General features: G+C 37.1%; 1 protein-coding gene across 1 annotated transcript; it reads right to left on the bottom strand.

Moving 5' to 3' along the window:
- Window positions 1–9,825: 9,825 nt before the first annotated feature.
- Window positions 9,826–10,395, bottom strand: BNAA05G16130D. Its single transcript, XM_013897087.3, has one exon. It carries the CDS (start codon window positions 10,271–10,273, stop codon window positions 10,082–10,084), a length of 192 nt encoding a protein of 63 aa, XP_013752541.1. The 5' UTR covers window positions 10,274–10,395; the 3' UTR covers window positions 9,826–10,081.
- Window positions 10,396–11,872: the final 1,477 nt, after the last annotated feature.

Below are 11,872 nucleotides of genomic sequence, written 5' to 3' on the forward strand. Positions count from 1 at the left end.
TATTTCCAAATATTTAATATTTATTTTATTATTTATTTAGATAACTATCTTAGGGATATTTTCCAAATATTAAATATTTAATATTTCCAAATGTTTGAGAGTTATCTGCACGACATAAAGCTACTGAAGACACGTTTTACTAGCTCAGAGATCATTCATGTACCCCGGACGGAAAATCAAAAAGCGGATAGTCTAGCACGAAGTACCAGAAAACAATCGTTTTTCGTCGTTCATATGGATGCGGAGTTAGCGGATTGGTTCGCAGAGTCTATATGAGTCTGTTTGTTGATGACAAAAAAAAAAAGATAACTATCTTTATTATTTTAGGTTTGCACGGTTTTTTAATATATAGCCACTTAGACTTAAGTTTGTATTCATATTATTTATATTGATTTTTTTATAAAGAGCTTTTGTTAAGTATTGAGAAGAGTTTTCTTAACCTTGTTTTCGGTAGATCTGTGGATCTCAACGAGTTCAAGAAGGAAATATCTCTTAGATATTCTCAGAATTAATAGGTTACTTTCGTTATCTAGCTTCCGCTACATCAGGTTGTATTAGAGCTGGTGTTTTGGTTTCTTAATCAAAACTAGATTCTGGAGTCATGAAGAATTTGTTCGTGGAAAGTGAAGAAACTGTTTACATAAACATTATCATAGATCCATTTTATGATATTTATGGCGAAGATTATGAACTCTACATCAAATATCAATTATTGCAAGATATCGTCGTGCAACATGGCGTCCAGAACTCAACCTCTACCAATTCCATAAAGATGGTGTGCTATTTGATGGATTTGGGTGGATGAGGGTATTTAGCTGTGAACTCTTCATGGTTCATGATTCTCACCGTCTCGCATGTATCGATAGGCATTCATCTGGTTCCATCGATCGATGTTCCTCCGTTGGCATCGGTCGACACCAATGTGAACTGTCGAAGCTCATAGAGCTTTCAACTTTGAAGTCTTCCTCCTGAAGCTTCTCCTCCTTAACTATGTGCCAGAAATCATCCTCTATGATGGCATTCATATGGTACTTCAGTGCTTCATTACCCTTGATGAAGGTCTCATGCCTCTTAACATCGTTTCCTGTCTGAACTACCTGAACTTCTACTTTCTTCAATCGTGCATTTAGAGCTTCAATCTTTAAGCTCAGGTTGGTGTAGACAATATCTATCTTACCATTGAAATCCAGTGTCAGCTTAAGCTGGCCCTCCAGGATCTAATCAATCATTGCTTCAATTCTGCTTTCCTGAGTTTATGGAGGTGGTTTCTGGTAAGATGAATTGTTGAACGTTCTGATGAAGTCCACTTGTCTCCTATCGTTCCTGCCACCTTTGGCATCTGCAATCTCCATCCTTGAGGATAACCTGATTTTTTAGAAGTCTGTAAATGCTGTCCAATTTGACTTTAACGTCATCCATCTGTTCTTTTTAAAGAGCAGCAGCAGATTCCCTTCTCTTGAAATAAGTTTCTATGGCACCGCTGAAGGATGCTAGGTTCTCAATAAGTCTCACAGCCTCCTCTGGATTCCTAGTGTTGAAGTTTCGTTTACTAGCTGAGTCCAGAGCCATCTAATATGCCAGTGTGATGCCTCTGAAGAAAGTGCTGAGCAGCTGTACTTCGTTGAATCCATGGTGTGGACAGTCTCTCTGATAGGACTTGTGTGAATGTAGCAATCTTGCTCCTTAAATCCTCAGCGTGCCAATCATCGAAGAAATTGCACAGAAACGCATTCTTGATGTCAGCCCAGGATGTAAGAGCATCAGCATTAGTGAACCCCTTCCAAGGGGTTCATAAAGCATTTTTTATTATTATATCTTTTCTGTATGATTTTTGTTTTAAAAAAAAAAAAAAAATTTATAATCAGACCAATCGCGGGCCGCCACGTGTCGTGGGGCCCGCACTACAGTGATGATCCGGATTCAGTGCAGTGAACTTCCAAGAGGCAGGTTCATTGTTTTTGTTTATTTTAATATTTTTTTTTTCGAAAACTGTGTGAACTCCCCATGGAGTTCACTAATGCAGATGCTCTAAGAGATCATGGTGGTAACTGTTTAAACTAGTGCAAAGCTTCTTCAGACAGTGAGTACTTGAAGAGCTTGCAAAAGAGATAATCTTCAGGGACTCCATTGGCTTTAATGGCAGAACCAAATCCTCGAACAGCTCCAGATGGTCCATAAGATGCTCGTGTGATAGAACACATTATGGTGTCTGCGCCACGAATGTAAAGTACTGGGATTTCAGCTCGAAATTGTTCCTGATCTTTTGGCGTAGTACTGATATAGACGATTGTAGTCGTCCAACGTTCTGGGTCGAGTAGCCTCGTCCACAGCTTGAGCAACTACATGGGCTTCAGCATCTTGATCAGGAATTACTGCCCTCTGATCATCTAACCTCTGACATGCAAATTACGCAGATGACCCTCCTTCTCATGCAGATCTTCATTCCCAGCTCACACTTGGATAATTGGCGCAACCATGTTTTGCGAACTAGTGTCGATCAATGTTATGATAGAAGTGTCGATCGGCGGTAGCTGACAACTGTCGGTCGAAAGATTAGGAGTATCAGTCGACGTTTGCTGAGAACTGTCGGTCGACGTTTGTTGAGAACTGTCGGTCGACATTTGCTGAGAACTGTCGGTCGACGAACTGATGTTGTTGTCGATCGATGCAGATCTCTTCTCTTTGTTGATTGTGTGGGTTCCAAAAGTGCAGGATCTGAGAATAACAATGATTTTTCCTTGTTGCTTCTGGTACTGGTGGACATGCACCTGAAAGAAATTAAGAATTTTTTTATCAGTTTTCTTAAACAGTAGAAAGCCTAGACTAAATCTAGCTAGATAAGATCTAATGGCGATCAAAGCTCTCCGGCAACGGCGCCAAATTTGATATCACTCAAATTACCTTAAGGAGTGATTTACTCTCTCAAATAAGAGGTTCAATTGTAGTACTTAGGAACCGAATCCACAAGTAGCTAGGACACATAATAGATCTAAACAGTTTGTGATTAAGCTAGGTAAATAATAAAAACATCAAATTGCAAGGTGAACAAGGTAGTTGTTCAGTTGATTGTTTTGAGGTTTTGTAAACAGTTATTAGAAAGCATTAGATCTAGGATTTCATATGCAGGTAATTGGGATTATAGAGTTATAGAATATTTAGGTGTCAGTCCTTGAACTCAACTTCTTATGTAAAGGTATTCAGCTTTCGCATGCGATTCTTATGTTTTGACTAAGTCAAATATCTCAGCTGTCGATTGTTGATATGGATCGAACGTCGATCGATGTTCTCTTAAACAAGCGTTACCGAGTTGGTCGATAGGTTCACTAGTATTGTCTAAATCAGCTTCCGCTTGTTTCTAACAATACTAGCTCAAAGGAATTAGTTATGGTGCAGAACCTACCGTCGTACTTGTCCACAATCCTAAGTTCAAGGTTCTAGTTAGCTATTCTAGAACACATGAATTAACCATAATTCTTTGAAGGATATTTATCACCTTAGCAATTCTATATTTTGGGCTAATCCATCTTAACATATTTAAACCCTAAATCTAACAAGTGAATTACTCAGACATAGCAAAGGAATTCATAAGCATAAACTGAACAAAATGCATAAATAGTTTAAGATTATAAATATTTGAGTTCCATTACAAATATCTGAAGGAGTCTTGGATCTTCTCTCCAATTCTACTAAAAACCCTAAGTGTTTTTGCTGTAAAAGTTATAAAATAAGAAAGCGTGTGTTGCCTAGAATAATGACATAGCACATAAATATTAGGTTAAAAGAGGCCGTGGGTATTTTTGTAAATATGTCGTGACTTGGGATTCAAGCCAGCTGGAAACCTAGCTGGGTTTTGCGCGCTTCGTTGTTGATCGATGGCACATGGTATGCGTCGATTGATGTTTGTCTCCGATCGTCGACCTTCAGACATGTTCGATGGCAAACTAAGAGCTTCCTCTCATTTTATCTTTAAAATGCACCCAAATCATCACTTTTCTCCAAAACACTTCTGAAACTGCAAATGTGCTAAAAATACTCCAAAACATAATAAATATTTCCTAAAACACCTATATACCATGGCTAAAAATGGATAAAATCCATGGTATATCAAAACTCAAAGTCGTAATATTTTTTCAATGATATCTATACTAACGACCTTTTATTTGTTGTGCAGTTCGGCATCCATATTCTATTGCTTAACCTAAAAATTCTTCCAAGACCTACTCAAAGTCGCAGCTCTTAGCCACAAAACTTGGCAAGAGATCATTAAAAAGGATCCGACAAAGCCTCAACTGTATTGTAGAAGGTAACATGTTCGTTTATCTTTTGTTAATTTGACTTATAAATATCACTTTACTTAATCGTATGAACTGGCACAGATGACTGGGATTTAAATATTAGTTTCTCTAACGATCATGGAAAGAGACCTAAGGCACCAACGAAAAACATGAGCAAAGTAAAGAATAACACCCCCATTTATGTCGATCAACTTAGGGAGGAGGTGGACTCTAGCTTTGCAAATCCGATGCTGAATATTAACATGATGGTATCTCAGGCCCCCACTTTTACTGTTCTGATTGTGGAATCATCCAAGTCGAAGAAAAAAAAGAAGGCAAAGTTTGCTACGAAGGCTAGAATAGATAAGTCCGTAGAGAAATAAGCAAAATCTGTCGAGGAAATTATCGAAAAGTCTGCAGAAAAGAACACAGACATGTCCTCTGAGGAGGAGGTATAGAAAAACATCGAGGATTATGTTCAGCCTCTTTCTCGTCCTTCTCATAACAAGGAAGAGACTGCCAATGCGGCAAAAAATTCAATCATGGAAACAATCATTCCATGCGCTGCTAAACGCATGCTCGCAGAAGGATGAGCCCTTCCTCTTCTAAGAGGCCACAATTTCAAGTCTCCGATAGGTTTGAGTTTTGATACTCAAGGGAACTCCCTAGGTGAATGATCTTGACGTGACAGCTAACCTACTTTAGCAAATTAGAGGTGGGGCGCTTGGTTTGCCAGAGGCCTCGGAGTTAGCATTCCCTGACAAGTATCAATTTTCTGGTTTACTCAGTACGCAGCTCATATGAATCTCATGATAACTGACCATGAGACTTCGCTCCGAAAGAAAACCATTGAGCTTGGTAAAGCCCATGAGGCATTTACTGCCTTATCAGAGTAAATTTAAAAGGTTAAGGCTGGGACGTAAAATTTTGTCAGACAGGGCTAAGTAGATTGTAGCTGAGAAGAATCGTGCCCTCACCGATATTAAGTTGGAAAACAAGAAGGTTGTGAAGTTTGAGAAAGCATTAAACACACCTCCACTTCGGTAATTGAGGAGCTTACTTCAAAGAGGGATGATCTTGCCCTTACTCTTAAGAAAGAGACAGACTGAGTAAGAAGATCCCATGAATAAAAGGTTGTCCGGGAGCGGCAACATGTGGAAGCCACCATGTTGGCGAAGTGTGTTGCTTGGGTTGTATAATTCCGTAATTATATGGCCAAATAGGAAGCTGCACAGCAGAACTTCTCCTCTGTAGTCAGGTTTCTGGTACAAATAAATGCCATGAGAAGTTGATTGCAAAGGGTCTGGAGGTTCCTAAAGAAGTGATGGATAAACTGGCTCGGGACGAAGCCAAATATGATAAGGAGATCAATGACATGGAGGTCGATGATATTGAACACAATGACCTTTCTGTTTCTCCTCTAGTGAGTAACCTGAATGTCGAGAATCCTGCATTGGATATCAAGAACCAACTGCTGAGAAGCCTTCGACAGTCGTTGGAGATGAGTTCAAAATGAACACTGATGTGATGTCCCTTGATATACTCTGTGTCCTCTGTTTGTCCTAAGTTAAGGACCCTCCAATCGAAGTTCCAACTCAGGATCGAACTTGAGTTGACCAACAGGTGAAAGCGGAGTCGATCCAGGTTAAATATCTTCAAGAGAAGGCTATTGGTGAAGGAGTAGAAGATCCAAAGGAGCAAGTTGATGTCGCATCGACCAAGGCACAAATAATCCTCCTATCAAATTCGACAAGGGTGCTCAGACTTCTCCTACATGATAATTTTTTTCTGATTGATTTTATCCCTCAAATCTATAAGTTAAGGTTGCTTGAGGTTTCCCTCAAACCAGTGGTCTTCGTGCCCATTTTTCGGCAAAAATTAGTTGTTTCGAGATGAGATATAGAAATATTTTGACCATTTATGACTATCTTTAGATTAGAGGTGCCATGGCCATTTAATGCATCATGCTTGCCGTGGCGAGTTTTGTACGAACTTTGGTGGCGTCCAATTGATTAAACTTGGCGTTAGGAATCATTGTTCAAAGATCGACAGATGTTATGTTGCTATCCATGTATGCCGGATTTCTTTTGAGTTTGTCATGTAAATGGTGGACTCGTGAACCTTATTCGGATGACGAGGATGGTTCAACTATGACCATATTGATTCAACAAGAACTTTGTGGTCTTTCCTCGTTGGATCCTCATGGTGCTGGGGTGTGTGTGTGTGTGTGTGTGTGGGGGGGGGGGGGGGGGGGGGGGGGGGCAGTTGCTTCTTGATCTTTGGGACGGTCTATCTGAGATTGGTCATGATAATTTTGTCGTTTTTGTTTCTTCTTTTGCTCGAACTCTATTTGTTCAGAGCAGATTTTTGTTTTGGTGGTTTGAGAGACGCCTTCCCTTTGGTGAATATTGTCATCAGCGCATCCTGAAGTTTCTTGCATTCCTTGGTATGTCTGTTTTCCTTGTGACAATCGTAAAATTTGATCCCATCATTGGTATGAGGATTTGGTCCCTTACCAGTTTGTCCCAAATGTTCCACGGCATGTGAGGTGCTTTTGCATCTGAGTCAACTTGCTCATTCTTGGCGACAGAATAGACAATTATATTTTTCTTATCATGTTGGTCGTAGCAATTATACTGTCATGGTTCATGCTAAGTGTCCGCCGATTTTACTGCTAGCATCTTCATCCATTATATTTTTATCATAAAAGCATATTTGTCTTCTTCCATGGTGATGAGATTTTTGCAAGATGAAGGACATCCTCCAATGTCATGGTTTTGTTGATATACAGGTTGGCTCAAAAGGAGGACATGTCATCTGGAACGTGCACTTTGGAGACAATTTTTTTTTAATTTCTCCATAAGTTCTCTTTGTCTTTTCTATTGACCCTGGGACATCTTCCATTGGCCGGTTTCTCAAGCTCCATCTCGAATGAACATTTATTAATGTTTGAGAAATTTTTTAAATATGTTGCAGAAGTTATCGATGGAGTCCTTAGACATTCTGGAGAACCAGGTCATAGCCGGTCTGTTGAGACTACAAACAGTTGACAGTATCTGGCATCCTTCTCCTCGTCTGCAAAGTGTGCTCGTTCCATGGCTATATTGAACGTATTCAAATGATCTCCTAAGACGAATGGGATCCTTTGCTTGTTCGTATGATGGATCTTAATGTCGGTGATTTCCTTTGCGAATGAAGTTTTTATGGTTACAGCAAGGACATGCATGAAGGTGCCAAACTTGTTACTCTATGGATATTTGAAGTGATATCATGCATCGTGGTTCGAAGAACGGGGATCTAGTGGTTTGTTGCATGATTTGGTCCCTGATTGGTGAGAAAGAGCTGTCTTCTTGCTGTCACATTATCAGCGTCCTCGCGGTTGGTGGTTCATTGACACTAAGGTGCTCGTTTGTCGCTTTGTTTACGCGTCTTGTTGAGGAAGACACTCCATCGTGGTTTCATCATCTCCATCATGGTGGCGATATATGTAGTCAGCATGGTTCTCCCTATGCCGGTAAGATCGTCTCCACTCATGTTTGATCTTTATTGGCATTGGTTTTTAATTCTCCACCCAGCACCAATCGTTTAATCTGAATTGGGATGTACTAGATGTGTATACGAATTTGATGTTGGATTATTTCAAAAATGTTTATTGATTGATCAAGAGACGAATTACAAGAGAAAAGACTGAGTTTATATGAAAAGATGATCAATTCGGCAATAACAATGATAATAGTGAAAACTCTAGCTTTTGTGCCGTGAAGAGTAAGTTTGTGAAAGCTTTTCCTCGTCTTCGGTCTCTTTTTATTCTTATATATAATCGGGAACTCTATTTTTGTCTTTAAGCTGGCTTATCGTATGATTGCTTTCTAACTAAACGGGCCGAGTTCAATTATTGGAAGGGCCTTGTTCGAGGGATGTACTCTATTTCCGAAATTATACAATATGTTTATGTAATAACAAAATATTGCAGCTAATTTGGATTTTAAACGATATTTTGGTTCCGAATGGTGACGGCGGATTTGTAATAAAGGCGGTGCAGAATTAAAGTGCGGGACGGTGCAACTGCGGTTCGTGCGGAATTAAAGTGCGGTACGGGACAATTGCGGTTTTAAGTAAAAACCAGTGCGGAATGTTGTTTGATTGGTGACAATATATATTTGCGGTATTAAATGATTATTTAATAAATAAAATAATAATGGTAAGAAAATAAAATATAAAATATATTGGAAAATATAAATAATGTATTAATATAATAAATGTATTTCAAAATAAAAAAAATTCTTAAAGTAAAATGTGTTTAAAGTAAAAAATATTTTGTGGTTTTGCTAGATAAATATTAAAAATAATGTAAAATATAAAATTTGGTTCTGATTGTTTTGGGTTTTAGAAATATAAGATTTGTTCTGATAATTGGTAGGATCCAAACCTGAATCGAACCGAGAAAAATAGCTTGGTTCAGTTCAGTTTTCTGGTCTCGAAGAGAATAAGTAATATAGAAAATAGGAATTAATATTTTGTGTTAAAATCAGAATTCAAGAAAAACGTTAATTAGTGCACGTACTTGAAAAATAAATACATATTGTAATAAAATATATTCTCAGAACATATTAAATCTAAAAATTTATTAGCTTTATTAGATCTACGTTTATAGTTTCCTTTTAACTTATAGATAAAAGGTAAATAACTTTGTAAAGTTTTGATCAAAAAAAAAACTTTATAAAGTAAAATGAATAGTTTAACTAAAATAATACTTTATGAAAAAACGCATACAAAACCGCACCATATTTGAAGATGTATTTGACCAAGTGCGTTATTTGTCATAATCAGAACAAACAAAAAAAAATTAGACAAAAAAAACATGTTGAGTGCGTTATTTGAAGAAAACGTCCCGCATAATAAATTTTCTTACGATTGGTAACATCTGCGTAATTGCACTCAAAACAGTGTAATTACGTCCCGCACCGCGGTCGTCAATCACAACCTTTATGTCAGGCCATTGCCATTGTCAATACCTGAAATGTCGGTGACTGATTTCTACGGTCTATATTTAATCAGTCTGAAAACATTTGTTAGTGCTGCCACAAGAAAGCCCTTTAATTATTCGTTTTTGTATCGACGATTGATCAAAGATGGAGGTGGAATTTAACATGATTACCAAAAAAAAAAAAAAAAGATGGAGATGGACCAAGATTAGTCAAGATCAAATAAAAAAATTATTCCAAAAATAAATATCCCTCACGTTATTTGGTGGAGACCACACACAAACTAATCCTAGAACTTAAACATGGATAAGACACCCTAATATAGGTTCCCCCCCACAAAAATAGATACACCATGAAAGTGTGAACACAATTTCATTATAAATGAATAATAATATAACATTTGTGAGTACCGTCACCTGAGTTCGAATCCTGGCCACTGGAGAATTAACATTTCGGCATCACCAGGGACAGAGGACCGATACGTGGCAACACGTGACTAGTCTGGATCACTTATGTGAGGCCAGAATACCTCTGTATAATTCAAAAAAAAAAAAAGAATAATAATATAACAGCAATTTTTCTTTATAGATTTTATGAATGAACAAATTATATACACAAAAACAAAATAATAATATACAACATACGATAGAGAATGTCTAAGCTTTTATATATTCACGGAGTATGAAAACTCGTCATGATCTTTACGTTCTTGATCTTCCATACGAATCACAACTTCTGTCACTTCGTAGATCAAGGCAAGACACTAATGATAGAACAAGAGGAACAAAGAGAAAGAAAAAACATAAGAGGAGAATACATTAATTACAGAAAGCCTACGAGAGGAATGGGAACGGTGGAGTAATGACCCCGCCGACCGTTCACCCCCGCTGAATATGGAACCTGCGGCGGAGGACGGTGACGGAAAGCTACTTCGATTGATTCTGCCATGGCGGCAACGAGATCAACGGTTAGTTTCACAAACTCGATGCAAATCTCAAGCTTTAGAGTCACCATTGTAGACTAAACCCAAGAACTTTTGTTTCTTTTAATATGCTTTCTGATTATTCTCTCTATTTTCCGCGTCTCCGGATATCTTGCTCGTCTTTGCCAAGTCTTACATGCAAAACATGAGTTATATACCAATATCCATATTATTATTTTATTTGAATGGATTATGACAATTGGTCGCTTAAAATACTACGTGGCATTAAACTTGCAAGCCATTATTAGCAAGTTTTTTTTTTCTTTTCTCTGGAAGATGCTTCGTTGGCCTTTGGTTTATACGAAGAGCCAATAACTCGAACTCGAAGGGGGCGTTTTTTTATATATAAGATTGTATATATAATATATACGTGTGTGTGTATAGAGAGAAGCAAAGATTCTTGAATACCAAATAAATCCACCCAACGTACAACTAAATCACGTAAATACTCCTAAACAATTAATTAAATCATGCCGGATCTGTCAATTGAAATTGTTTTCTTAATCAATGTAATTATGTCTTATAAACCAGAGGTTTAGAATTCATCATTTATATCACACGTATGCAATTCATATTGATAAACTGCATATGTGTCTTTTTTGTAACGGGAATTTTTTATTTTTTTTATAAACCACGGCCTGTATTAATTTTTGGAAGTCATTGAATAAACAGGATATCATTGCCATTTGAAAGTATATTGTAGTCCTGGTCCATGGGAAATGTCTGACTTTAGGTGAATAGAGAATAATGTATAAAGTTCACTGGAAGATCGGAATATAGTAAATGAAACGTTTTATAAAATATAAATATTACCTAAATCCCCCCTTGATTAATTTAATCAAGATATCACCTAAGAGAAGAATGTTGCTATTCAGCTTTTTCATGTGTGAAAACCACCTCGTGAATATTGTCGTTACTGATCATATTATGCAATGGAAAAGATCTGATTGAAAGTTCATACGCATTGGCGTGATTCTGCTGCTTTATCTGGATGGATCAGAACTAAAAATTACACCATGCGTCACGACACAAGGACAGTGGGACATAGATTTGATCTTTGATTTATTTCCATTTTTAAAATAATATTTTTGATTTCTACAGATATGTTCCATGTGTGGCACTTGTTATTAAAATGTGATATGTTCTCCATCGCAGTGGAAGGCTGACACATGCCCATTTCGTTATAATGAAAAGTATATTGGTTCTCCTTTGTCAGCATAAACAAAATGGAAAATAGTAAAAGAAATGGAAAATCAGAAAGTAACTTGGACAGGGCAAAAAACCCGAGTCCCAAAAACCGAACCAAATCTGATCTAAAAACAGTACCACATTTGAATCGAAATTAATTAAAAACTGAATGAGTCCAAAATTTTGGTATCTAGAGAACTGAAACCGAACTCGGCATGAACCAAAGTATTTTGGGTATCCAAGTGTATCTAAAATAAATTTATATACCTAAATATATTAATTATTTTTAGGTTCAATATAAATATTTAAAACATATAAGATATTTTTATGTTGTCTAAAATACTTAAAATATATACAAATAGTCAAAAGTAAATGTCTAAAATAACTAAACAATACCAAAACACCAAAAAATACTTGAAATATCTATTGATTATCTATCTAAA

The sequence above is a fragment of the Brassica napus genome, chromosome A5 (genome assembly GCF_020379485.1).
Source record: "Brassica napus cultivar Da-Ae chromosome A5, Da-Ae, whole genome shotgun sequence".
Classification (NCBI taxonomy): Eukaryota; Viridiplantae; Streptophyta; class Magnoliopsida; order Brassicales; family Brassicaceae; genus Brassica; species Brassica napus.

Coding starts and splice junctions, on each gene's coding strand:
- BNAA05G16130D (XM_013897087.3), bottom strand. CDS start 10,273: ATGGTGACTCTAAAGCTTGAGATTTGCATCGAGTTTGTGAAACTAACC.